The following is a 27,074-nucleotide window of genomic DNA, read 5'->3' as shown; positions in this document are numbered from 1 at the left end:
AGTCCCCCAAAACAAGAGACCTGGCTCACGTAGGGGAGTCAATGCTCAAGTCTTTATGAATGGCTGCCAGGCCTGCCAACCCCTGCCAGTCTCGTGCCCTCGGTTGAAGCAGAGAAGGGCCTGGGCACTGGCAGGCCTGCTCATCTGAGCAAGGGCACCCACCACCCAACAGCCACTGATGAGCCCTCACAGGCAAGCTGGGGAGGGACTGCCCCCAGCCTCCGCTGGCTGCCTCCCAAAGGGGCCTAAGCCAGGGCTGGGGCAGGCAGGGGCTCGGTTGGGCAGCCGTGTCCTTTCCGCAAAGGGTCAAGAGCAGGTGCTCCGTGCTTGCTGGACAGGGCCAGGGAGAAGCAAAGGGACTGGGGAGGGAGGAGGGTCTTGCTGGCAACCCTTCGGGTGAGGGGGGGCGGGGTCTGCTGAGGAGCCAGCAGCACCTCAGTGTGGCTTGAGGGGTGAGTCCAGGCCCGGGGGTTGGGACGATGAGGATGAGGGTGAGGCCGGCGCCCCAGGGCTGCGGGAGAAGCCTTTGTTCTTGCCCAGGCGGCTGTGGCCTAGAAGCTTCGGGCTGCGGGGCCCGGGGCTGGGAGAGTTGGTGGATGCTGGCCCCAGGCCCTGGCGGACGGTAGTCTTTCCCAAGAGCTCCTTAAACACGGAGTCCATGGTCTGCGCCACAGCCTGGCAGAGAGGTGAAAGGGAGGGCATCTGGTAGGAGTGTCCCTCACTGCCCTGCCACTCCCCCCACCCCCGGGTCAGTGTGTTGACAACACGATGACCACAGGAGTGAGGCCCTCCTACCCCCTGCTGCCCAACCCTCCACCAGAACCCCCCCACTCCCAAACCAAAGTCATCTGCCACCAACCTGTCCCTCCTCCCTTGCCCAGTTTTCCTCCTGCCACTTTTGGTGTGGCTGTCACCACCTCCTTTGGGGACAGCAATCTTCAACCCAGCCTCGAGTGTGGGAGCCTCTGGCTGGGCCCTGACTGCCCCCTTCTCCTTCTCATGCCCACTCTCTCCCAGCCTGAGATCTCCCAGCATGCAGGAGCTCCCAAATCAGCATCCAGCTGTACCCCGCCGGGCCCCACCTGCTGATGGCCTCCCCTGGAATCTCTCAGCTGCCCAGCCCCGCCTCACCACCTGGTGGTCCAACTCAGCCCCCTTGTCCCCCGGCTCTCAGCCTGGCCACTGGGCCACACCCGACACAGCCTACTCTCAAGCTCTCTCCTTGGGCCCAGTCTGATCTCAGGGCCTGTCTCAGCTGGGAGCAGTGAGCACCCATCGGGTGGGTGCACTGGGTCCACTGGACAGAGCAGGAAGCCGGGGCTCAACAGGCTGCACCCCTTGCCAGAGCCATGCCCAGCACCTCCTCTTGCCCCCTGAGAGAACCACTGTCCTGCCCAGCTCCATAGCCAGCCACCCCCTCCGACCTCTTTGCCATCTGTCCCTTTCATCCTCCCTGGCCCACCAAGCTCCTGCCATGTCACCACCTGCCACCCAGCCTGGCTCTAGATTCCAGCCTTGAAGCCTGCCCGGTAGCCCCTCTCCCAAACCACTCGTCACTTCCCACTGAAGAACCAACCATATGAGAAATGTGGAGAGGGTGGCCCGGCTGGCGTGGCTCAGTGGTTGAGCATTGGCCTATGAACCAGGAGGTCACAGTTGGATTCCCAGTCATAGCACCTGCCTGGGTTGCGGGCTCGATCCCCAGTGGGGGGGCGTGCAGGAGGAAGCTGATCGATGATTCTCTCTCATCATTAATGTTTCTCTCTCTCCCTCTCCTTTCCTCTCTGAAATCAATAAAAATATATTTTTTAAAAAGAACCATGAAGCCCAAATGCATGAGCCTCTGTGTCCCCTGTCCTTGCCCCTGGGCCCATCCTTCCCCTCACTGGCCTGCCCCTCTCTGGGATGGGCTCAGCCAGCCTGTCTGAGGTCAGGAAGGACAGACTAAACCCTCAGGAGGGAAGAATTTGGTTCATAAGGGGAGGCAAGGCACCCTTCCCACCCAGAGAGATATCCCCCACCTGCTGCTCAGCCGTCCCCCACTCACCTTATCCATCTCCACATGTCGATCTGGGGAGGTTGGGACCAAACAGTGCCGTCTGTGCCCAAAAGAGCCCCCGGATGGGGTACATAGTTCTGGCCTGCAGGGCACAGACAGTGAGCCAGGTGGGGCCCTGGGAAGTCTCCACAACCTGCCAGTGACTCCTCCCATCCCAGGGTGTGGCCAAGAGAAAGACAGTGAGGCTGGCCCAGCGGGTCCATTCTGTCCTCCTGTGGCATCCCTCACCCAGACAACTCTCCCCCACTGGGCTTCTCTCCAGGTGCCCAAAACCTGGCCCCATCCCCCTCCAGCCCGGCCCATTGCCTGCTGCCTGGGACAGGCTTGGCCCCCAGAGCAGTGCTCAGGTGGGGGCGGGCAGTGAGGCCACCAGAAGGGTCTTCCCGAGGGGCCAAACTCCCCTTGCTCACCGCTGGGTGATCTCCACAGCCGGGAGGCCCTCCGCACTGCTCAGCAGCTCCCCAGCCTGCAGCTCCAGGCCCACAGCGTGCTTCTCTGCTCTGGAGTCAGAAAGATTGCCTGTTTACGTTGCTGGGGGCCAGCAGGTTTTGTGCCCTCAGTGGCAGTAAGAAGTGCTCAGAAGGGCACACAGAAAGCCTACAGGCTGCCCAGCTGGCATGGCTCAGTGGTTGAGTGAGCACTGACCTATGAACCATGAGGTCATGGTTCAATTTCCAGTCAGGGCACATGCCGAGGTTGTGAGCTTGATCCCCAGTGTGGGGCATGCAGGAGGCAGCCTATCAATAATTCTCCCTCATTATTGATGTTTCTATCTCTCTCTCCCTCTTCCTTCCTCTCTGAAATCAATTTTTAAAAATATTTTTTTAAAAAAAGCCTCCAGCCCTAACCAGTTTGGCTCAGTGGATAGAGCGTCGGCCTGCGGACTGAAAGGTCCCAGGTTCGATTCCGGTCAGGGGCATGTACCTTAGTTGCGGGCACATCCCCAGCAGGGGGTGTGCAGGAGGCAGCTGATCCATGTTTCTCTCCCATCGATGTTTCTAACTCTCTCTCTCTCTCCCTTCCTCTCTGTAAAAAATCAGTAAAATATATTTTTAAAAAGTTAAAAAAAAATAAAAAAGCCTCCAGACTCTGAGACTTGGGGTACGAAAGAGCCAGTACCTGGGGGAAGGGCAGCTGTGGAGAGTCTCCGGACAGCATGGGGCACTCACTTACCCCTCAGGCAGCGTTATGTACTTGTGCGGAATGAGCCCGCAGGTGCCAGCACACTCGCCCCGCCACCAGTCGTCCGAGGCCCGCTCGTGCAGCCGCAGCACGTCCCCACGCTGAAAGGTCAGCTCCTTGGCCGTGCGGCCTGTGTAGGAAAAGCAGGCCACCGCCTCCACGACGCCCTCCAGGACTGGGGAGAAGAAGGGGTCTGAGTGGGGGGGGGCACCCAGGGTAGGGCCAGGGTGGGATCCTCCTTCCAGATACCCTCACCATCCTCCTGGGCTGGGGTCCCAGCTTCCAGCTCCGGCTCGTTCTCGCCTGCCAGTCCCTCCACCTGGGTGTCCCTGAGGCCCAGAGTAGAGCAAGGACGATGAGCATTTAGGGGGTTCCACTGGACCGCCCCCCGAACCCCATCCCCCAGCAACACAAAGAGCGTACCCCAGGCAGCTGGCGGAAGGTGGTGCCATGCACTTCTCATAGACAGGGCCCGGCAGCAGGGTGAGGGGTGGGAAAACCCGTGCGGGCTGCACAATGAGCGTCTGCACCAGCTGGTTCACCTGGCCCTGCAAGGCCACGGGGTCCTGCCCAGGGGGCACGGGCAGCAGCGTCGGCCCAAAGCACACGGCCAGGTTGTAAGGGTCCATCATGTTCTCATCGCTATACTGGGCCAGGCTGGGGGCACACGCGAGTCACAAGCAGGGAACTCCCTGCCCCGTGTCCCCTGCACCCCCTGGGCAGCCCCCCTGGCCCCCCGAGAAGCACTCACTGGCTGAGGAAGGTGAAGAGGTAGCGCAGCACCACCAGCACTGGGCCCGGCAGCTGTGTCAGAAGGCGGCTCACCAGCTCCACCCGCTCCTCCATGGCCTCCAGCTCTGTGATCGAGGCCACCACCCCGAGAAGAGAGAAGCCCGTGAGTGCGGCCACGGGCCACTGGGGACCAGCCCTGCCCACCCCGCCGGCCTCGGGCCCTGGCCTCACCTGCAGAAGCCAGAAGCTCCAGGAATAGGTCCGGGGGGAAGAGCGGGGGCTCCAGGCTCCGAAAGTAGAGCTTCAGGACCCCTGCCACCGAGTCCAGGTCGCAGGCCGAGCAGCCTTCCACCAGGGGGTCCTCCCCTGAGGACAACACAGGGTGCAGGAGGCTGAGCACAGCCGGTCTGGCCAGCCTCCCACCCTACCCCACCCCACGCTTCCTGTCCCCACCTCTCTCAAAAGCATCACGGATCTCTGAGATGCGCAGCTGGGCCCCCGACACCCGGAAGATGCCCTCATGCTGCAGGCCTGTGGGAGAACAAAGGGCTGGTGGGCACCGAGGCCTCCCCCACCCCCCAGATGGGTGCCAGGTGCCAGGCTTACCGTTGAGGTTAATGAAGCGGACACAGCTCTCCACCACCAGGGGCACGGGCTGGCCTGAGCTCTGGGGACAGAGAGGGTGTTCACATCTCTCTGGACACGGCACATCCCACCCTGTTCTCTCATTTTTTGTTGTTGTTGTTTTGTTGTTGTTAATCCTCACCCGAGGATATTTTTCCATTGATTTTTTTCCAGTTAAAGGTTCTTTTTAGTTTTGCAATTGCATTCCATACGAAAGCAATAAAAACTTAACAGTCTTAACAAGAAGTTTACAATGGAATGTTGGAACAGAAAATCTGTATACATTACAACAATTTGACATGGTAAATTAACTGTGCAAAAAAAATGTTCTTTCTAAATCCCTTTGCTGCCGTAACTCTTGGAGTACTACTGGTAGAAGGCCTACCTGGCGCTATTTACAAATACCCAATTTAGAATGCATAACTTACATAACCTATTACTTTAGTATCTATCTTTGACTAGTCTGTGCTCTGTGTGCGGCGGGCGGGGTCATTGATTTTTAGGGAGAGTGGGAGAGAGAAGGCAAGACAGAGAGAAACATCGATGTGAGAGAAACACATCGATTGGCTGCCTCCTGCACGTGCCCCAACCAGAGCCCGGGCCAGGGAGGAGCCTTCAACCAAGGTATGTGCCCTTGACCGGAATCAAACCTGGGACCCTTTGGTCCGCAGGCCAATGCTCTATCCACTGAGCCAAATCGGCTAGGGCCAACTTGTCTTCTCTTAACAATGTATTATGGTTGCTGGCCACAGGGCCTGGCAAGCTGCATGCAAGATCGGCTCCCAGGTGTCTGATGTCCCTGGTGCCATTTTGGGGAGAGCCTTACATTTTCCTTGCTAACTATTGCTGGCGCATGAAAATGTAATCCAATTCTGTATGTTGACCTCTAATCAAGTAGCATTGCAAAACTTGAATTTGTTCATTTAAACAGTCTGTCGACTCTATTTGGATTGTTTACATACATAATCACAGCATGAAAAATAATAGCCGCTGCCAGAGGCTTTCTGTGGATGTGTGTTACTAGCTAAGGACGTTCCCCTCCATCAGTGGAGGCCCCGCAAAGGCCCACCCAGGAAGGTGGGCTGACAAGGGTGTGGCAACAAAGGACACTGGGGTCATAGGCAGCCAGGCTACAGAAGTGGCCCAGGGCCAGAGAGAGACCAGAATGCAGGCCTGCATTTATTTATTTTTACACATATTTTTATTGATTTCAAAGAGGAAGGGAGAGGCAGAAACATCAATAATGAGGGAGAATCACTGATCAGTTGCCTCCTGCACACCCCATACCAGGGATTGAGCCCACAACCTGGGCATGTGCCCTGACTGGGAATCGAACCGTGATCTCCTGGTTCATAGGTCAACACTCAACCACTGAGCCACACTGGCCGGGCAAGGGCCTGCATTTAGTTGGAGCGTGAGGCAAAGCAAGTACCTGGATAAACTTCTCCATGTCTCCCCCGAAGAGTTTATGATGATACTGGGAGCTGGGGCGGGGGTGGCGGCTCTTCTGGAATTTTCTCTGTGTGTACTGGGCGCTGTGATGAATGGGAGCTGGCTCTGAGGGTTTCGGGCATGGAGAATAGGATGCCCCACCCCCCAGCCCAACGAAGCAGGGCCCTGGATTGTGGGAGTTATTCCAGAACCCCCTGGGCAAAGTGGGAAATTGAGGCCACAGAGGAATGCGCAGCAGAGCTGTGCCCCAAGGACAAGGGAGGTGGGGCCATCACAGCTTGACCCCTGCAGAACCCCAGCTCCTTGAAACCAACCAGCCCCTCATGAAGGACTCACCAAGGTGCCTCCTGCTCCTCCTTGTCACCTGGGGAACAGAAAGTGTTGGTGTGCCTCTCGGGCCAGGAGGTCCTCAAGGCACTGCAGAGAGGAAGGTGTGGCCTGAAGGCCAAGGGCAGTAGCAGGGCCAAGGGTGCAATAGAGACCAGGAACCTGGCTGGATTATTTCCTTCACGTCAAGCAACCTCTCTGGGCAGAGAGGAGCATGGGTGGGTGGGGTGCCAAGGGCAGGTGCTGCTCCTGGCCCTGGGGGTGGCGTGAAAGAGACTAATGGGGCCGGGAGTGGGGCCCACCTCGCTGAATGGCCTCCTGCAGTTTCTCGTGCTTGGCCTGCAGCTTGGCAAGGATGCTCCGCCCACTCAGGTACTCCTGGAGTTTCTGGGAAGCCCCCAAAAGAACCTGCAGTTTTAGTCCCAGCTCTGGGCCCTCCCTGTACCCCACCCCTGCCCCCCAGCCCGGCTCTTCCCACCGTGATGTAGAAGGTCTCAGTCTCCTGCTGTTGGCCCCGCCTCCGGCCCGCCTGCCGAGCACCTGGGTCCGAGCTGGTGGACTTGAGGGACTCAGTGGAGGGACAGGCCTGGAAGGAGTCAAGCATGTCCCCATCTTCCAATGCCACCACTTCCAGCAGGGCCTGCAGTGTGGCCTTCAGCGTCTTGTTCACCTGGGGAGGAGACAGGGCAGGAAGAAATGGGGGACAGGCAAGGGACAAGAATCCAACTCTGGCCCGGCCAGTGTGGCTCAGTGGTTGAGCATCGACCTATGAACCAGGAGGTGATGGTTCAATTCCTGGTCAGGGCACATGCCTGGGTTGTGGGCTTGATCCCTTGTGTGGGGTGTGCAGGAGGCAGCCAATCAATGATTCTCACTCATCATTGATGTTTCTAACCCTCTCTCCCTCTCCCTTCTTCTCTCTGAAATCAATTTAAAAAATATATATGTATGTATTTTTTAATCCTCACCCGAGGATATTTTTCCACTGATTTTTAGAGAGAGTGGAAAAGAAAGGGAAAGACAGAGAGAAACATCAATGTGAGAGGAAAACATCGATTGGTTGCCTCCTGCACAAGCCCTGACCCAGGCCGGGGAGAAGCCTGCAACCAAGGTACATGCCCTTGACTGGCATCAAACCTGAGACACTTTGGTCCACAGGCCGATGCTCTATCCACTGAGCCAAACCAACTAGGGCTATAAAACATATTTTTTTAGCCGAAACCGGTGTGGCTCAGTGGATGGAGCATCAGCCTGCGGACTGAAGGATCCTGGATTTGATTCCGGTCAAGGGCATGTACCTTGGGTGTGGGCACATCCCCAGTAGGAGATGTGCAGGAGGCAGCTGATTGATGTTTCTCTCTCATCGATGTTTCTAACTCTCTATCTCTCTCCCTTCCTCTCTGTAAAAAATCAATAAAATATATTTTTAAAAAAATAAACATTTTTTTAAAAAGAATCCAGAAGAGGAAGGGAGGTTATGGCCATCTGGTTCCGTGTCTCCAAGTCCCTATCCCCCACGCCAGGCCGGGCCACTCATACCTCCTCTGTCTCTATGGTTTGTCGGTCCAGGCGGCTCTGGATATTCTGGGCTCTGGGCAGAATCTCGTCCCGCAGCTCCACCTCCACCTGGATCTCAGCCACCTGCAAAGGGCAGCGTCAGGGAACTGAGGCCGAGCCTGAAGGCAGAGAGCTCAGACGTGGGAGTGGGGGCAGGGGCGGGCACTGAGGTCTGCGGGGCACGAGGGAACTGAGCACATTCCACTGCCTCATGTACAGGACCAGCAGGCCTTGACGCTTTGTACATCTGCATCCGAACAATAGCAAGGGCGCCGCCCCAAGAGAAAGGAGCATGCCCAGACTTGCGCATGGATGCTCATGGCTGCACACTCATAACAGCCCAAAGGCAGCAGCAACCCCAGTGCCCAACGGCTGATGAATGGATCAGCAAGTGTGGCGCATCCACGCTAAATAGAATGTTATTCAGGCACGAAAATGAATGAAGTCCTGGCTGATCCCTGCTACAAGGTGGGTGAACCTTGAAGACATTCTATTGAGTGAAAGAAGCCAGACACAAAGGCCGTATATTCCCTGAGTCTATTTACATAAAATGTCCAGAAGAAGCAGCTCCATAGAGACAGAGAGGAGATTAGTGGGTGCCAGGGGCTGGGGGAGGGGAATGCAGGGTTAAGTGTCTAATGGGAACAGAGTTTCAATTTGGGAAGACGAAAAAGTCCTGGAGGTGGATGGTGGTCGTGGTTCATGTGCTTAATGCCACCGAACCGTACACTTCAAAAATGGTATATCTTATGTATATTTTACCACAATGATAAAAAATAATCTCCACCAAAAAAAAACTATTAGAAACAATAAACAAATACAGTCAAGTTGCAGGATACAGAATCAACATGCAAAAATCCATCGCCTTCCTGTATACTAACAACAAAATTTCAGAAAAAGAAATGAAGAAAAAGAAAACAATTCCTGCCCTAGCCGGTTTGGCTCAGTGGATAGAGCGTTAGCCTGCGGACTGAAGGGTCCTGGGATCGATTCTGGTCAAAGGCACATGCCTGGGTTGCAGGCTCATGCAGGGGGCAGCCAATCAATGGTTCTCTCTCATCATTGATGTTTTTATCTCTCTATCCTTCTCCCTTCCTCTCTGAAATCAATAAGACATATATTTAGGAAAAAAACACAAGAAATAACCCCCCAAAAACAATTTATTTTGCAATTGCAACCAAAAGAATAAAATACCCAGGAAAAAAACCTAACAAAGAACATGAAAGACCTATATACTGAAAATTACAAAGCTTTATTAAAAGAGATCGAAAAAGACATAACAAAATGGAAAAATATTCCATGCTCATGGATTGGAAGAATCAACATAGTTAAAATGGCTATACTACCCAAAGCAATACACAGATTTAATGCAATCCCCATCAAAAATCCCAATGTCATTTTTTAAAGAAATAGAATGAGAAAGCATCAGATCTGTATGGAACAACAAAGGACCCAGAATAGCCAAAGCAATCCTGAGAAAAAAGAACAAAGCTAGAAATATCACGCTACCTGTCTTCAAATTATACTACACAGCTATGATAATCAAAACAGCATGGTATTGGCAGAAAAAAGACACACAGATCAATGGAACAGGATAGAGAGCCAAGCTATAAAACCACGTGTATGCCCTACTGGCATGGCTCAATGGTTGAGCATCGACCTAAGAACCCAGAGGTCACGGTTTGATTCCCCATCAGGGCCCATGCCCGGGTTGTGGGTGTGATCCCCAGTGTGGGGCGTGCAGGCAGCCGATCAATGATTCTCTCTCATCATTGGTGTTTCTGTCTCCCTCTCCCTTCCTCTCTGAAATCAATAAAAAATATGTATTTTTTTAAAACCACATGTATATGGACATAATTTTCAACAAAGGAGCCAGAAACACACAATGGAGTAAAAGTAATCTCTTCAATAAATGGTGCTAGAAAAACTGGAAAGCCACATCAAATGAATGAAACTGGATTACAGTTTGTCCCCATGGTCAAAAATTAATTCAAAATGGACCAAAGACCTAAATATAATATCTGAAACAATGTTACATAAAAGAAAATATAGATACCAAACTTATGAATCTTGGTCGTAGAGAACATTTTATGAACTTGACTCCAAGGGAAGTAAAGGCAAAAATAAATGAATGGGATTATATCAAACTGAAAAGCTTCTGCACAGCAAGAAAAACAGACAACAAAACAAAGAGGCAGCCAACAAGATGGGAGATGATATTTGTAAACAGTAGCTCCAACAAAGGTTTAGTTTCCAAAATATATAAAGGACTCATTAAACTCAACACCAAATAAACAAACAACTCAATCAAAAAGCGGGCAGAGGACCTGAAAATAGACCTCTCCCAAGAAGACATACAAACAGCCAATAGATATATGAAAAGATGTTCAACCTCACAGGCAATGAGGGAAATGCGAATCAAAACTATAATGAGCTACCACCTCCCACCTGTTAGAGTGGCCATTATCAACAAGACAAGCAATGACAGGTGTTGGAGAGGCTGTAGAAAAAAGGGAACCGTCATCCACTGCTGGTGGGAAGGTAGACTGGTACAACCACTATGGAAAGCAGTCTGCTGATTCCTCAAACAATTAAGAATAGAGCTACCATATGACCCAGCAATCCCTCTCCTGGGGATAGACCCCAAAAACTCGAAATCATGTATTTGCAAAGATATATACACCCCTATGTTCACTGCAGCATTATTCACGGTGGCCAAGACATGGAGACAACCAAAGTGTCCCTCGATAGAGGACTGGATAAAGAAGTTGTGGTACATATACACAATTTTTAAAAAAATATATTTTATTGATTTTTTACAGAGAGGAAGGGAGAGGGATAGAGAGTTAGAAACATCGATGAGAGAGAAACATCGATCAGCTGCCTCCTGCACACCCCCAACTGGGGATGTGACCACAACCAAGGTACATGCCCTTGACCGGAATCGAACCTGGGACCTTTCAGTCTGCAGGCCGACGCTCTATCCACTGAGCCAAACCGGTTAGGGTCATATACACAACTGAATGCTACTCAGCCATAAAAAAGATAAAACAGTGCCATTTGCAACAACAGGGATGGACCTTGAGAACATTATGCTAAGTGAAATAAGTCAGTCAGAAAAAGCTAAGAACCATATGATTTCACTCATATGTGGGATATAAAACTGAAACTGGTGAACACAAGCAGCAGTGTGGTGGTTGCCAGAGGGAAGGGAATGGGGGGAGACAGGAGTCCTAATATAAAGTGACAGGAGAAGGTTTGACTTTGGGTGGTGGGCACACAGTGCAATATACAGATCTTGTAACATAGAAACCCACACCGGAAACCTATACGTTCATATTGACCAATGTCACCCCAATAAATTTAACAAATAAATACTTTTTAAAAGACTATCAAGGCCATAGGGAGCACTGAGGTTAGAAGACCCACCCTCTCAAAACCCACACTATTAGCAGAAAGCTAGAGATTTACTCTGGGGAAAGGATAAATCAGAGGAATGCTGGACTCAGGGACACCAGTCACAGCTGAAGGTGACGAAATTCCCTACTGATGAGAAAGAGCAAGGCAGCCGCCGCCATCTGGAGCTGGCCGGGCACTCACAGCTGGGTCTTGGTGCTGTCCCACTGACCATACGGAATGTCAGAGAGCATCAGCATCAGACAAGGCCCCTCTGTGACCATGAGGGGTGAAGACAAAAGCATGACCACCTTGTAATCATGTCTGCGCACAAACAAAAACGCTGTCCAAGCCACAAATATAAGCAAACTTTCCTCTGTCCCAGCTCCGGAGTGACTGCTGCTTCCTCACCGAAGACAGCTTTAGCCTCCCTTCATCGCTCACCCTGACTTCCAGGTAAGACTTTTTTTGTTGTTGTTAATCTCACCTAAGGATATTTTTCTGTTGATTTTTTTAAAGAGTGGAAGGGAGAGGGAGAGACACAGAGAGAAACATCAGTGTGAGAGAGACACATCAGTTGGTTGCTTCCCACACACGCCCCACCCGGAGCCTGCAACCAAGGCCCTTGACCGGAATCGAACCCACAACCCTTCGGTCCAAGGGCCAACGTTCTATCTACTGAATCAAACCGGCTAGGGCTAGATAAGACTTATTAAGACACACACTCAGAGTTACCCCTGCTTCCTGTCAACATCCAAGCCAGAGTCAAGCCTCTCTCCCAACTCCCCTCCCCCCATTCTAGGCCAAGTCCTAGAGTTTTTCCTAGCAACCTCTTACTGAGATGCACCTTCTCGGTTCCCCAAGGTGTGGGTCTCCCTCGCTGCATTGATGTGAGTCCCTGCCCAGCCACCCTGTGGGGAAGGGCACTGTTGACCACCTCTGCTCACACACATCACATTTTTAAAAATTGATTTCAGAGAGGAAAGGAGAGGGAGAGAGGGATAGAAACAGTAATAATGAGAGAGAATCATAGATTGGCTGCCCCCTTCATGGCCCCTCCCCCCCGAACTGGGCATGGAGCCCACAACCTGGGCATGTGCCCTGATTGGGAATCGAACCGTGACCTCCTGGTTCATAGGTGGACGCTCAACCACTGAGCCACGGCGGCTGGACCACATCATGTATTTAATTCCCCTCTCTGTGCCTCCTCTTAAATATGAACTGATAGCCAAGTCAGCCATTTCAGGGGAACTCTAAAATGGAAGACAGATCAATTTGTTTTTTAAAACAAATTTTAAAAAAATACTGGAAGAAACTCTGGCCAGTTTGGCTCAGTGGATGGAGTGCCAGCCTGCGGACTGGGGTGTCCCGGGTTCGATTCCAGTCAAGGGCATGTGCCTTGGTTGCGGGCACATCCCCAGTGTGGGGTGTGCAGGAGGCAGCTCATCGATGTTTCTCTCATTGATGTTTCTGACTATCCTTCTCCCTTTCTCTCTGTAAAAAAATCAATAAAATATATTTTTAAAAAAATACTGGAAGAAAATGCAAGGAACAGAGAAAACTGTCAAGCAAACAAAAATAAACATTGCAGAAATATCTGAGAAGATACTGTATTCGTGAAACAAGAACAATGGATTATTTTAAACAGGAATTTGGAAAACAAAACAGAACTCTTAGAAACAAAAGTATGAAAAGTACACTTTTTAAAAAATTCAACAAGGGGTTGGAAGAGGTCGTTGAAGAAATCTCTCAGAAAGCAGAATTAAAAGGCATAGAGATGTGGAAATAGGAAAGAGCATAGATAAGGAAATTAGAGAATTAACCCATGAGGTCCAACATTTAATTATAATAAGTCTCATTTTATATTATTTTTCAATTACAGTTGACAGTCAATAGTATTTTTATGTGAGTTTCAGGCATGCAGGAGGCAGCCGATCAATGATTCTCTATCATCACTGATGGTTCTGTCTCTCTCTCTCCCCCCCTACCTTCCTCTCCCTGAAATCAATAGAAATGTATTTTAAAAAGTAAAAATAAGAGCGAGCGCAGAGATTGCGTGGCGCGGTGGACAAGGTGCGAGGACTATTACAGGGATATGGTGGGGCTGAGCCCTGGTCATGCATGGAAGGAAGTCAGCGGAGCCTATGGAAAGTTGAAAAGCAACTAGCAGCCGCTGCATGATCTGAACACGCAGACGGAAGGTCCAGAAGCAGCAGCTAGAAGACGGGGAAGTGGCTATTTTGGGGGAGTAGGAATCAAGAACAGAAAGGGTGAGGTCAAGAATAGCTGTATGCCACTGGAAGCCTGGAGTAACCTTTGACTTTTTCTTTCTTTTTTTTAAAAATGTACTTTTAATGATTTCAGAGAGAGCAAAGGAGAGGGAGAAACATCAATGATGAGAGAGAATCACTGATCAGCTGCCTCCCGCACGCCCCACACTGGGGATCAAGCCTGCAACCTGGGCATGGGCCCTGACCGGGAACTGAACCGCGACCTCCTGGTTCATAGGTTGCTGCTCAACCACTGAGCCACGCCGGCCCGGCATCTTTGACTTTTTCAACCATTATTTTGGTCAAAAGACAGATAAAATAACTGAATGCTCCATGCAATCCCAGTCCATGCGCAATGCCCATTAGGATAAACTGGTAAAGGAAAAAAAGAGTGCAGAGACAAGTAAAAAGATGCCTACTGCCTGGCTGGCGTGGCTCAGTGGTTGAACGTTGGCCTATGAACCAGGAGGTCACGGTTTGATTCCAGGTGAAGGTACATGCCTGGATTGTGGGCTCCATCCCCCTGCACACCCCACACCGGGCTCCATGCCTAGCCCTAGCTGGTTTGGCTCAATGGATAGACCGTCGGCCTGCGGACTGAAGGGTCCCAGGTTCCATTCCCAGTCAGAGCACATGCCCAGGTTTTGGGCTCCATCCCCAGTGAGGAGGGCATGCAGGGGGCAGCCGATCAATGATTCTCTCTCATCATTGATGGTTCTATCTCTCTCTCCCTCTCCCTTCCTCTCTGAAATCAATAAAAACATATTTAAAAAAACAATGCCTAGCTATATTTTATTGCTTGTATGGTTTATTTCCCTCCAAGTCTGTTATGAAATGTCTAAAACATATAGAACAATTGGAAGAAGACTATATGGATAGCCATAAGCCCACCTACCACCTGGTGTCAACACTGGTGATATTTTTGCTGTGTTTGCTGTTGGGGTAGGTGGGTGCTCATTCGCTGAGTGAAGTGCAATGAGCCACAGAAATTTATTTGCTTCAAATGCAAGCGTGGAAACGTCATTTGCCTCAAGGCCATTGACTGAGGGTCTGAGAAATAAGCTACATTCGAGTTTCAACCCCTTAGCAAGGTGAAATTCATTGACTTACCTGAAGGGCAGAGAACGCAAAGCCCTTGGCGTCGATGCTGGGGGCATTAAGGGGCAGGGGCGGTGACCCTCACCTCATCCCCCTCATGGGGCTGGTAGTCAAAACGCTGCGGGGGGCAGAAGGCGACCGAGTGCACCTCCAGCACCTTGGCCTTGTCCCCTGGAGGATCTAGGGCCTCCACCGCCTCCTCCAGGCTGCCCAGGCCCTGCATCTGGGAGGCTTGGGTGCGGCTCTCGGCAGCCGTGTAACTCCGGAGCACCTGCCCCAGGGCCAAGTGGAACCCTGTGTCACAGCACTGGGGAGAAAGCAAGGACACGGCTCGGGCGGGCCCCAGGGCACTGGGCACCAGCTCCCGCGCCTGTCCACCTTGCACTCACGTCCATGAGGTCCAAGACGTCATACAAGTAGTAGTTGCTGACTGCGGCGTTGACACTGGCCAGGCTGAGCAGGTACTCGTTGCGCGCCTTCGTGCACTTCAGTTTGTGCTCCAAGAACTTGGCCTGACGCTGCTCAGGACCACGCAAGTACAGCAGGGTCATCTACCCGGCCATCACCCACACTCTTTCCCCCTCCCTACCCTCTCCACGTGGACAGCTACAGCCGAAGTCCCACAGGCTCCTCAAAAGCATGGCCAGAAACCCCGACGTGCTCAGCCACCCCTCCTAACTGTGCACAAACCCTGCAGCCTTGGGCTGGCAACCCCAGCTCCACCTCAGCTCTTCCCAGCTTGGTGCCTCTACATTCTGATATTCCTGCCACCCTCAACCTCTCCATCCTCTCTTCAAATGCTCCTTATCCCTGCACATCACCCCAGCACCCACTCTCCATGTCTCCTTGCGCCTCTGAAACCTCATGGCACTGCAGGAGGCAGGGAGGATGAGTGGAAAGGCCCCTGGACTTGGAAGCACCAGAGTTCTCTTCGCCCCTGATGAGCTGGGGGGCAGACAGCCCAGGCCCTCCTCTTACAGCCCTGCCAGAGGTCTGTGGCTCTCCCCTCCGCAGCCCTGCCTTCCCCCCACCACCTTCTAGCAGGCCCCGGTCAGGGCCAGGGGCTCAAAGGGACAAAGGCCAGGAGCCATAGCCTTGAAACTGACCCATGGCCTCCAGGCCCACCTTTTCTACCACTCGTGATCCCTTCTTGACAGAGGTCTTGCGCAGGGGCCCTGCCTCAGTGGGGGTGGTGGCCGTGGCAGGAGCAGCACTGCGGCCAGCCCGCTTCTCCTCCTGCCGCTCAGCTTCCCGGAGCTTGGCCTCGGCATTCATGCTCTCCGTGTGATACACCTGGTATGTCTTCTTGGCCTGTACGGGGGCCCAAGGCCAGGCAGCCCTGCTGAAGGCCAAGGCCACAGCCAGCCCTCCCCGTCCTCCTCCCAAACACTCAGTGACTCAGACCTGAGAGTAAGGCAATCCCATATGAGCTCCTAGCCCACCCAGCCTGTGCCCAGAGCAGGGAGAAAGGGCCATGCTTGCAGTCCTTGAAACGTAGGGCTCTCCTGGACACCCGATCCACCTCCTTGGGCCGGCGGGGGTGGGGGTGGGGGTGGGGATGTAATATGAGAGCCTCCCTCTGATTGGCATCCTCACCGTCTGAAGCTCGGACACCACCTCCAGGAGCTCTTCCTGCAGCTGCTGCTCCAGATCCTTACTCTGGGGAGGAGGGGAAAAGCGACAGAATCACTGCCCCAGTGCGGCACCCACTGCTGTCCTGGGATGGTCACCGCACCTCAGCTGGGCACTCAAGGCTCCCCCCAGCCTGACACCCATTTGGTCCCTTAGCTCTCCCAGCCCTGATGCCTCTGTATTGCATACCCACAGGCTGCCCTTGATAGATCCTGAGGCTATTCACACCTCCTAGACCCAGGGTCAGGGCCTTACCTTCTTTTTTAAAAAAAATGTATTTGTATTGATTTCAGAGAGTAAGGGAGAGGGAGAGAGCAAGAGAAACATCAATGATGAGAATCACTGATCGGCTGCCTCCTGCATGCCCCACACTGGGATCGAGCCCGCAACCCAGGCACGTGCCCTGACAGGGCATCAAACCGTGACCTCCTGGTTCATAGGTCGACACTCAACCATTGAGCCACGCCGGCCAGGCAGGGCCTTACCTTCTTTTTGTTTTTTTTAATTAATTAATTAATTTTTTTTTAAAATATATTTTATTGATTTTTTACAGAGAGGAAGGGAGAGAGAGATAGAGAGTTAGAAACATCGATGAGAGAGAAACATCGATCAGCTGCCTCCTGCACATCTCCCACTGGGGATATGCCCGCAACCCAGGTACATGCCCTTGACCGGAATCGAACCTGGGACCCTTCAGTCCGCAGGCCGACGCTCTATCCACTGAGCCAAACCGGTTTCGGCTAATTAATTTATTTTTATATTTTTATTGATTTCAGAGAGGAAAGGAGAGGGAGAGATAGAAACATCAATGATGAGATAGAATCATAGATAGGCTGCCTCCTGCACACCCCCCACTGGAGATCGAACCCACAACCTGGGCATGTGCCCTTGAACCCTTCGTCCGAACGCAGATGCTCTAGCCACTGAGTAAAACCAGCCAGGGCATGGGCCTTACCTTCTTGACTATGCGCCCCACATCCTCCGCAATGTGACTCAAGCGCTGGACCAGTGGCCCGGCCAGCACCTCGCTGAGGGCCGCGCTGTCCCGGCTCTGCTGCCGAGTCTGCTGCAGCAACACGGCCCAGCAGTGCAAGGATGAGAGGAGGGTCGGCTCCTTCCTGGGGACAGAGGGGCACTCAGACTGGGGGCAGGGCTTGAGCCCGGGCACGGCCATCCTGCCAATCAGGACCTACCGGAAGCTTTGATACTCGCGGCTGCTGCCCCCCAGGCGGCCTCCTCGGCTGGAGAAGCGCTCGGCCAGCTTGTCCAGGCCTCGGGAGTACTCTAGCTCCACCTCGGCCCTGCGCCGCATGAACTCCGACAGCTCCTGCAGCAGCTCCCGCCGCAGCTCCCCTTGCAGCTCCAGGCAGCGCAATTGCTCACTCAGCTGCGAGCGCATCTCTGTGGGGAAACAGTGGCTCAGGCCTGGGCAGCAGGCTGTCCTATCTGCCTGTCTGCCCTGAGGGTGATGGTTGGGGCAGGAGGGGAAGAAGGAGGCCCCCAGGGAGAAGTTCCAGGTTCAGACGTCCAGCTGGGCTCAGATCAGTCCTGAAGGGAGGGACCTCTGGGCTGAGGCTAAAGGGAACCAGCCAGGCCCAACTGGTTGAAGAGGAACAGGAAGGCTATTTCAGGGAGAGGGGAGAGCCATGCAAAGGGCCAGGGGTGAGAGGGAGCATGGCAGATCCAGGAGCCAGATGTGATGGTGAGAACACAAAGCTGCCCTAGCCCCATCTTGCCCTGTCCCAGCCAGGCGCCATTCACTTAGGCTTCCCATAACTCCCCGGTTTCTGGAAAGCCCCAGAATTGCTTCCCCTGCCACTTCCTGCCCCTTAGATGCCCAGGACCCCAGGCAAAACAGCCTCCCTACAAAAGCAGACACACGGGGCTGCACAGCATGGTGGCTGTGGCGCTCTGCCAAATCTGCAGTGAACTTGTGGCCAAGGCAGCCTCATGGCCAAGGCCAACAGCCGGGGAGGGGGGGGGGGTGCTGGTCAGAGCTGACAAGTGAAGGGAGTGAGGAAGCCGGCCTGTCTTCTGTCCCCGGTTCCCACTCCTGATCACCCACCCCAGGACACCCCCAGTCCCACCTCCCTGCAGATAGAGCCACACCCGGGGCCCCCACTCTGCTGGCTTTTGACACCTTATCACTGGCTTGATTAAGCAACGCTGCTTTCCCCACACAGACCTACAGCCAAGAACCGCCTGAATGACGAGCTGAAGCAACGGCTGCAAACACTTTTGCCACCCACCGCGTGCCCAGGTGGGAACTGGGGCTCCTGGGTAAATAAGTCACTGTCCTGGCTTCTGGCAAGCAGGTCACCCACTTACTAATCTCTGTCCATGTGCCTCGGGAGGGACATTAACTGCTTTCTTGCCAGGAGCCAGTCCATCCTTGCTGTTTCAAGGGACCTGGCATATATGGCATACTGTTCTTAATATGTTTGCTCACCCTCTTGGCACTATGTGTTTTAACCAAGGTCTCTGAAAAAGGTTGTTTCCCCAGGTAGGGATTTTCCCCTGAAGTTAGGGAGGGAATAAAACCTCTTAACTAAGTGCCAGGCGGGTAATTAATCACTTTAACTACGAACAATCATGCTTAAGCTACATAATCTTTACTCCCTGGAATGGAGATAAGAAACGCCCTAACCTTTGGAATAGAGATTGATAGGATTGGAATCAACTGGTATAAATACAGATGTAACAACACAGAACTTAGAAGACAGAACTTAGAAAACAGAACCAAGAGGCACAGAACTTAGACACAGAACCTAGAGAAGAACCTAGAGACAGAACATGGCAAAAGATTCTGGACAGAAACTGGCCTCAGAACCTAGAGACAGAACCTAGCGAGAGAACATGGCAAAAGATCCTGGACTAAACCTGACTACAGAAATTGGCAAGAGAACCTGACTAGAACCTGGTGACTGAACCTGGCTGGAGAACCTGGACAGAACCTGGCTGGAGAACCTAGCGAGGGAACATGGCTACAGAACCTGGCTGGAGATCCAAACCAGAACTTCACTGGAGATCCTGGCTAGAGATCCTGGCTAGGCTGCTGATCAACTGAACGCTGCCTCCGTGTCATTCCTTCTTCGCCAACTCCGTCCACACCTTTGGGGACCCCTGGACCTGCTGGGGCTGGACCCCGGCACTTTCTTCATTCGCAGAAAGTTGACTACATACCCAGTTTGCGCCAGGCGCGTTCTGGCCGCAGAGAGGGCTGACCGAGCGCCTGCCCTCATGGAGCTGAGATGGGAATGGGGAACAGACAGCTAGTGAACAGACCAGAGCAGGGGGCCGGGAAGGGTTCTTTTAGAGGAGGGTGGTCAGGAACAAGTGACACTGGAGCCGAGAACTAAAGGAAGCAAGGGAGGAGCCGTGGGGACAACCGGGGGAAGAGCAGTCAGGCAGAGGGAACAGTGAAGGTGGTTGGAGCCAGTGTGGCTGGTCAGCGGTGCCAGGGGAAGTGAGGGAGTCTGAGAGGCCAGTGGGGGCACGGGGAGCCTAGGCCAGGGGACTCCCGGCTGAGGCCAAGGGAAAGGGCAGCCACAGCCCCCTTGGGCTGCCGTGGGGAGCCCAGGAAGAGGTCAAATGCCAGAGGGAAGCGCCCAGCCCAATTGGCTGCTACTGCACCAGTCCAGGCAAAAGACAATAAGGGCTCGGTCCAGGGAGCCAACCTGCGAGGATTGGTGAAGTGCAGGACTGGGCTAGCTCTTTGAGAGGACCCCACTGTGAACAGTTCAGTCCCGGTACCATTTGGATTTCTGTGCCGCCAGTGACTTCCCAGGGGTGTGGCGTGTGGAGCAGCCTTAGTGGGTTCTGCCTGCTGGGCACCATCTCCAACTCTGATCCCCCTTTGTGGAACACCCCTTCCTATTCCCAGCCCCTGGGTCCCTCTCCCTGACTCCAGGTGCCCCAGATGTGGCTGCATGCATAACTAGTCCCTCGACTCCTTCACCCCCACCATTGGCTCAGTGATGGGCACAGGGGCCACAGTCCACACACTTTCACTAAAATTACTGAAAAGATGCCCGGCCAGCATGGCTCAGAGGGTGTGTCAACCTATGAACCAGGAGGTCCCGGTTCAATTCCTGGTCAGGGCACATGCCCGGGTTGCAGGAGGCAGCCGATCAATGATTCTCTCTCATCATTGATGTTTCTACCTCTCTCTCTCCCTCTCCCTTCCTCTCTGAAATCAATAAAAAATATAATTAAAAATAAATAAAATAAAATTAGTGAAAAGGTGCTCTTTTTTCCACCGAGGGGTCAAGCTGGGTAAATGGAAGCCTGGGGAAGACAGGGGTTGGGGGTGAGGGGCAACTTCCTGACAGTGAAATCAATGCAGACCAGGGCAGAGGCAAGCAAGAGAGGGTCTTTCTATCATCTGAGGCCGGGCTCCAGTGGCTGACTCTCAGCTCCACAGGCCAGGTGGAGTGCCTTCATTGATTCGGGGTAACATTTGTGAATAAAAGTAAATTTCATTTCATTGCGAGAAACGTCTGAGACCTCAAAGCTCACCTCACCCTCCTCTGGCATCTGCCCCGCCTTCCCAGAGCAACAGCTCCCTGGGGACAATGATAGTTCTGAATGGACCAGTCTGCCACACTGTTTCATTTATTCTTCAGGGCAGCCTTGCCTGGATCAGGATCCAGACATGCGCACTGGCTGGTGTCAAGTAGGAGACTTGGGAATGAGCGCTCTCTAAGGACCAAGACCTGGTGCCTGGTCCCAGCCTCGAGGCTATATCTCTGTCCACCTCTCAGATCTCAGCTCAGATGCATGCATCAGAGAACCCTTCCCTGACCTCTCCCCAAACTAGGACTGGCCCTCTTCCCCGCCCCCCCTTTTCTAGACATCCGGGCTTTCCCTTTATAGTGGTCAGATTCATAATTAAAACTGTGTGATGTCACCCATCCAGTGTTGCTCAATGGTTGAGCATCAACCTATGAACCAGGAGGTCATGATTCAATTCCCGGTCAGGGCACATGCCCGGGTTGCAGGCTTGATCCCCAGTGTGGGGTATGCAGGAGGCAACCGATTAATGATTCTCTCTCATCATTGATGTTTCTCTCTCTCTCTCTCTCCCTCTCCCTCTCTGAAATGAAAATATTTTAAAATAAAAATAATTGCCCTGGCCAGTTTGGCTCAGTGGATGGAGCGTCAGCCTGCGGACTGAAGGGTACCAGGTTTGATTCGGTCAGGGGCATGTGCCTTGGTTGTGGGCACATCCCCAGCGGGGAGTGTGCAGGAGGCAGCTGATCGATGTTTCTCTCTCATCGATGTTTCTAACTCTCTATCTCTTCGCTCTTCCTCTCTGTAAAAAATCAATAAAATATATTTTTAAAAAATTATGTGAGGCCATGTACCTTGGTTGTGGGCACATCCCCAGTGGGAGGTGAGCAGGAGGCAGCTGATCGATGTTTCTCTCCCATTGATGTTTCTAACTCTCTATCCCTCTCTCTTCCTCTCTGTAAAAAATCAATAAAATATATTTTAAAAAAATAATTTAAAAAATTGTGTGATGCCTTATTTACTAGATGTCTCTGAGCTGGAAGGACGGAAGCAACTGGTTCTCTTTTACTCAGCAAAAGAAACAGAATAGATGCATAGAAAACATCTGTCATAAGGAAGGATGGAATCCACTCTGCTTGGGCCCCACCAGCACTTCCTGTGAGCAAGGCCTAGGTCTCACTTCTGCTGACAAGCAAAGCAGAAGAGAAGATGGCCTCCCGACCACGACTCTGCTGACCTGTCAGAATTTAGGGTGCCAAAACAGTGATCCTGTTTTCTAGCCTGGTAGGAAGTTTCTTTTGTCGGTGATGGGGGTGGGGGGCAGGGAACAGAAGCTAAAATCATCGGAGGGCCAGAGCAGATAAGGAACATCTGAAAGACAGCCTCACTCAAACTCCCAATTTTTCCGTGTCAATTAACTGACCCATATTTGCTGACTGAAGAGTTTCCAAAGTCCTTCAGCCCACCTCGTGGCATTTTGAGGAAGCAGGATGAGAAGCATTCCCTTCATCTTCAAAATTATGAAGGTGAGGCTAGGCGAGCTGGCTCACCCTCACCATTGCCTCACGCTGGCTCTGGGTGGAAGGCCGCCTCTCTAAGGTGGGGGGGACTCGGGCATATTTTAGTATCAATTGCTTGCATTGATAATTATGTTGCAGCCTGCATCTCTGTGTTGGAAGAAACTTCAGGGGTCATTTCATTGGACCTCCTAGGAGCTGCAGTGCCGCGTGACTGTGTGCAAGTCACGGCTCCTCTGAGCTTCAGTTTCTTCCATCGGCAAACAGAGCGAAGGAGAATGATATCTGGGGGTCGCACAACTAAAGACCCTGAGAAATGTTATGACCCCCAAACTGCCGGTGCTTTTGGACGTTACCCTCTTCCCTTTGCAGGAGTCACCACACCCTAAATAAAACCCCTAAATAAAACCGCAGAAGTTGTCGACTAAGAATTTGCAAAGCTGATTTGCATGTGATTTGCACAGCGTGTTTATCGGCGCCCAAAGAGGTCTACTCTTCAGAAGGCTGTGAGGCTGGCCTGAGGAATCTCTCAGGACAAGACTCACTGTGCCCGCTTGATCCAGAGACAGTGGCCCTAGCTCTGAGCCACCTCAGTGCCCAAGGGAAGGCAAAGGGGCTGGACCACAGGGACTGAAGTGGTTTAAGGACAAAGGCATCACTAATACATCCACCTAGGCGCTCGGACTTCCTTACCGGCCCCCCCTCAGCAAAGACAAAGTGTTCGATTTCATTCTGGCTAGAATGCCACTTTCTGGGGGGTCACCTTGGTGCACCCAGAGGCCCCATTCTCTTCTCCTTGGGTGAAGTGCAGGGAGAACTCAAGAGGGCAGAAACCAAAGAAAGGGAGTGATGGAGGAGGAAAAGGGGATGGAAGGGGAAGGAAGGGGTGACGGTCAGGGGGCTCAGGCTCCCTCCTTCAACATCCCCTGAGGTCACTGGGGGAGGATACTGGGCCCTGGGCCAGCAGTGGGACTTTTGGGGCTCCCCTACAGCCTTGGGTCCCCACAGGGAACCCGACCGGAAGAGCCCAGCGCCCTCTCACCTTTTATTTGCGTCTCATACTCGGCCTGTAGCCCCCGCTCCCGGCGCAGCTTCCCGTGCGCGGCCATGGCAGCCCGGGCAGCGGCGCCGTCGAGCCCTGCTGCTACTACACAGGGTTCCTGGGGCTCCGCAGCCAGCACCCGCCACCAGCCCCGCCCAGCTCCGCCCCCAGCGCAGCCCCGGGGCGGGGCGACCCCCGGCCTGGCAATGCCCTCGAAGGATGCCTGGGGGAAGGGGTCCCACTGAGCTGGGGCCTTGCCACCCCTCCCGCTGGGCGCTAGACCACACCTGGGCCGCCTTGTGCCCAGAGCTCTCGTGCCAAGCAGCCAGGGCCAGTGTGAGAGCCCCAAAGTGCCCAGCAAGCTGGCACCCCCTGGCTGCTGACCTGCCACCTCTAAAAGGCTGCCTAGCCACCACTGCCATACAGCACTCTTCACAGCATGGCCACTGGCCCTCAATGCTAGGAGCTGCTCCAGGCCCTGGACTTCCTTGAGTCACCAGCTTCCCCCAGAACCTTAGGGTTTTAAGATGGAGCCCACCCTTCCCAAGTCACAGCCCTAAGGGATAAGTGCAAGGAGCCTGGAGAACTGGGTGCAACGTTCCCAGGGTGGGCTGGGAAGGAAGGTCAGCACCAGAGGATAGAACCTCAGCCGTTGTTCCCTCCAGCCCCCCTATGAGGGGGACAGCAGGGCTCAGCTAAGGTTCCCCTTTTGCTCCACCCCATAGGGAGGAACAAGCCTTGTTTCCCCATAGGTGGTTACCACTTCCTGCTGCCGGAAGAGACTCTGTCTCCTTTCCCCTGCAGCTTGCACCTGTCCTGTCCTAGGCTTGGGGGTGGGGGTACAGCCTTCCCCCTGCCCCTTCAGAGCAAGCCTGAGGGTAAGCCTGCCCCCCCCCTTATCCAGGGGTACTGTAGTTTCCCTGCACCCCTCTCTAGCAACTCAAAGCCACAGGGCAACAGCTTTCCTCCAGCAAATGGGGAAGGCAGGAGCAGGTGGCAGGTGACAAGACAGACTATACCACTGTCTTCAGTTGGGTGGGAGGGAAATCCCTGGGGTATAGATGGTGGGAGAGGAGTGAGGCTTGTGCTCAGGGAGGCTGGTTTGTAGGCACTAGTGCGAGGGGTCCAGGCCTTTGTGTGCAGAGATATCAAAGCCAGGCTCTGTACACGTGTGAGCACATGTGACCTAGACCTGCAGCCCTTTGGGAGGGCGGGGCAGGGGTGCAGGTACTTCCTGCCTTTCAACTATAAGCAATTCTCTTACCCAGAAAGGGAAAACATACCTCCTCAGCTTGCTGCCCACCCCCCCTCCCCCAGTACCAAGGGCCTTCTCTAGGATGTTATGTGTCCATGAGGCTGGGGCTGGAGGCTGGGGAGCTGGCCAAATCCCAGCAGTCCCAGGACCTGCGCCTCCAGCAGCAGGTCTCAGCTGTACCAACTGTTTGGATCCTTCAGCAAGACAGGTGAGGGAGCCTCTCCTGCCCCCTCCTGCAGCAAGGGTGCCCCCACCCCTGAAACTGCTCCTGTGTCAGGAACCCATGCTCCTCATCAGCAAACTCCAACATACCTTCCCCCCTTTTCTCCATCCGAGCCCTGAGTGATCCCTAAAAGCCCCTCAACCATCCAACAGAGCCTAGCAGAGGGTTCAAGCCCCCAGGAAGCTGATGAACTCACCTCAGCCCCTACTTTCAAATGCTCTCAGTCCTTTTCTGACTCCAGAAATGCTGACGCAATGCCCCATCCAGCCACTGCTTTAAAACCTCAAGTAATTAGCCTTAGCTTTTAGGACACTTGTTTGGCATTTAAGGCCTTAACTAGCCTCAGTTCTATTGTTCCCAGAGAATTCAAAATCCCATTATCCTGCATTAGGCAAGGACCAGATCTGAGGGACCTTGCTAAACCTGTTAATGAGTGCAGTGTACACTTGGTCCTGAGGGGTGACCGTGGTCAGATCTGCTGCATGGCTGACAGAGCAGAGGGGAGATGAGATAAAAGGGGAGGTTGTTACAAGCAGTCCACATCAGAGCAAGAATTGGGCCGTGAGGCCCCTCCTATTTACCTACAAATCAGCTCTCCAGAAGTTTAACAATGAGGTGCAATGTTATGCACCTCAGTGTATAGGCTCTGGGGGGCGGGGGGGGGGAGGTGGAACGCCCCCGCAGCGTATCCCAGCCACATGGCGAGAGGGTAAGGGAGCCTGCCTTCCCTCCCTCAGCCTTCCACCCACGGCTCGGTTCATAGGAATGGAAGCGGCCCCTCCCAGAGGAAGGTGCTGCAGAGGCAAGGAAGTGCTGGGCTCCAAGGGCCATTCGGGCCTGTGGCTTCCCCTCCCGCTCCCCCCCCCCCCCCCCCCCCGCAGTTCCCACCTCCGCCCAGGAAACTCAACCGCCTGGGGGCGGCCGAGCTTCAAGGGCCCGCAAGGGAACAGGGCACCGAGGGCAAAGGGTGTGCTAGGTCCCTGTGGGCTGGGCAGAGAGAGGAAGGCGGGCGCCGCGCAAACCTCCACCGGCTCCCTCCCACCAGCGTTGGGGCGCGGCCTAGGCAGCGCCCGTGAACGCTTGCCTCCGCCGCCGGACCAGTCAGAGCCTGGGAACGAAGCCCGCCGCCGCTTGCGAACCAGAAGGGACTGACGCCAGACGCGGAGGGCGGAGCGAGTAGCGGAACCAATCAAAACAAAGCGCTGCCTGAACCAGCGAGCGAGCGGCAGTGCGCAGACGCAACCCTCAGACCTTACCCCCGCCCCCTAGCTTCAGCGCCCCCTGCTGATCACGTGTCAGGCGCCAGCCAATGAGATGCGAGCTCTAGCCCAATGGCGAAAAATTCAGCCAGGCAGGGGGAACAGCGTGCCATCTGCAGTAGCAGGGACATAAGGTAGTGACAGCTCAGGAGTGCTGAGCTTCCCTGGGAGGTGGGCAGCCCAGACAGCGTGCTCTGGGGCTAGGAGCAGCAAGTGATGGCGCTGCAGCCAGAAAAAAGGGCACAGGAACAAATTTGGGGGTTATAGTGAAGCTGTGAAAAATAGAAGGCTTATATTCTGCATGAAATGACAGTATGCATTTGTCAAAATCCATAGAGGGAAATGTAAACCCTGGACTGTATCAATATTGGCTCATCAATTGTAACAAATGTAACACAATACTGAATGTTAATAGGGGAAACTGAGGGGGTAGATGGGGTGTGTGGAAACGCCACACTATCTGCTCAGTTCTGTAAACCTAAAACTACTAAAAATAAAGTCTATTAATTATTTTTAAATTAAGGCTTAGGTTAGGAAGTAGATTCAAGGGACACAGGACCCACTGACCTTTTGGATGCAGGAGACGGAGAAATCAAAAACAGTTGCCAGAACTTCAGCAACTGGGTAGCTGGTTGGGCCATTATCCAGATAGGACATCAGTGGAGAAGCCCGATGAGCAGTTGGACTTAGGCATCTAAAGCCCAGCAAGGCAGTGAAGAGCAGGGCTCAGAAGGCAGAACATCTGTCTCCAAGGTGGGGGTGGCTCCCAGAACTCCAAGGTCTCCCTCCCTAGCGCCCAAAGATGCTGAAAGCCATCAGACTTGGGAGTTCCACCTCCAAAGCCCACACGAAGCTACTCGGACTTTCCAGGATGCGCTGTGCCAAAGAGTCATGAGGTCCAGCCCCACAGGGACACAGAGGGGCCTGAGAGAGGCAA

At 53.5% G+C, this 27,074-nt stretch overlaps 1 protein-coding gene across 2 annotated transcripts; it reads right to left on the bottom strand.

Annotated features, from left to right (window-relative positions):
- Window positions 1–40: 40 nt before the first annotated feature.
- Window positions 41–26,957, bottom strand: ARHGAP4 (Rho GTPase activating protein 4). Of its 2 annotated transcripts, none has more exons than XM_036304767.1 (22): window positions 26,705–26,957; window positions 17,523–17,730; window positions 17,285–17,447; window positions 16,294–16,356; window positions 15,823–16,008; window positions 15,087–15,215; window positions 14,783–15,004; window positions 7,916–8,017; window positions 6,855–7,046; window positions 6,679–6,763; window positions 6,386–6,413; window positions 6,030–6,132; window positions 4,580–4,640; window positions 4,427–4,504; window positions 4,205–4,339; window positions 3,993–4,098; window positions 3,665–3,898; window positions 3,497–3,570; window positions 3,233–3,416; window positions 2,470–2,559; window positions 2,048–2,141; window positions 41–675 (listed from the first exon to the last, which is right to left on the bottom strand). In XM_036304767.1, exons 2-22 carry the CDS (start codon window positions 17,726–17,728, stop codon window positions 436–438), a joined length of 2,775 nt encoding a protein of 924 aa, XP_036160660.1. In that variant the 5' UTR covers window positions 17,729–17,730; window positions 26,705–26,957; the 3' UTR covers window positions 41–435. The 2 variants fall into 2 exon arrangements, with proteins under 2 accessions (XP_036160660.1, XP_036160659.1); XM_036304766.1 differs by lacking the exon at window positions 26,705–26,957 and adding an exon at window positions 23,401–23,515.
- Between the last annotated feature and the right edge of the window lie 117 nt (window positions 26,958–27,074).

The sequence above is a fragment of the Myotis myotis genome, unplaced genomic scaffold, assembly GCF_014108235.1.
Source record: "Myotis myotis isolate mMyoMyo1 unplaced genomic scaffold, mMyoMyo1.p scaffold_m19_p_4, whole genome shotgun sequence".
Lineage (NCBI taxonomy): Eukaryota > Metazoa > Chordata > Mammalia > Chiroptera > Vespertilionidae > Myotis > Myotis myotis.
The sequence above is the reverse complement of the archived record's forward strand: the minus strand, read 5'-3'. Positions and strand labels throughout refer to the sequence as shown.

Coding starts and splice junctions, on each gene's coding strand:
- ARHGAP4 (XM_036304766.1), bottom strand. CDS start 23,467: ATGGCCGCGCACGGGAAGCTGCGCCGGGAGCGGGGGCTACAGGCCGAG. Junction 17,448..17,522: donor CGCGAGTATCAAAGCTTCCG/GTAGGTCCTGAT, acceptor CTCTGTCCCCAG/GAAGGAGCCGACCCTCCTCT. Junction 3,899..3,992: donor CTCTTCACCTTCCTCAGCCA/GTGAGTGCTTCT, acceptor GTGTGCCCCCAG/CCTGGCCCAGTATAGCGATG.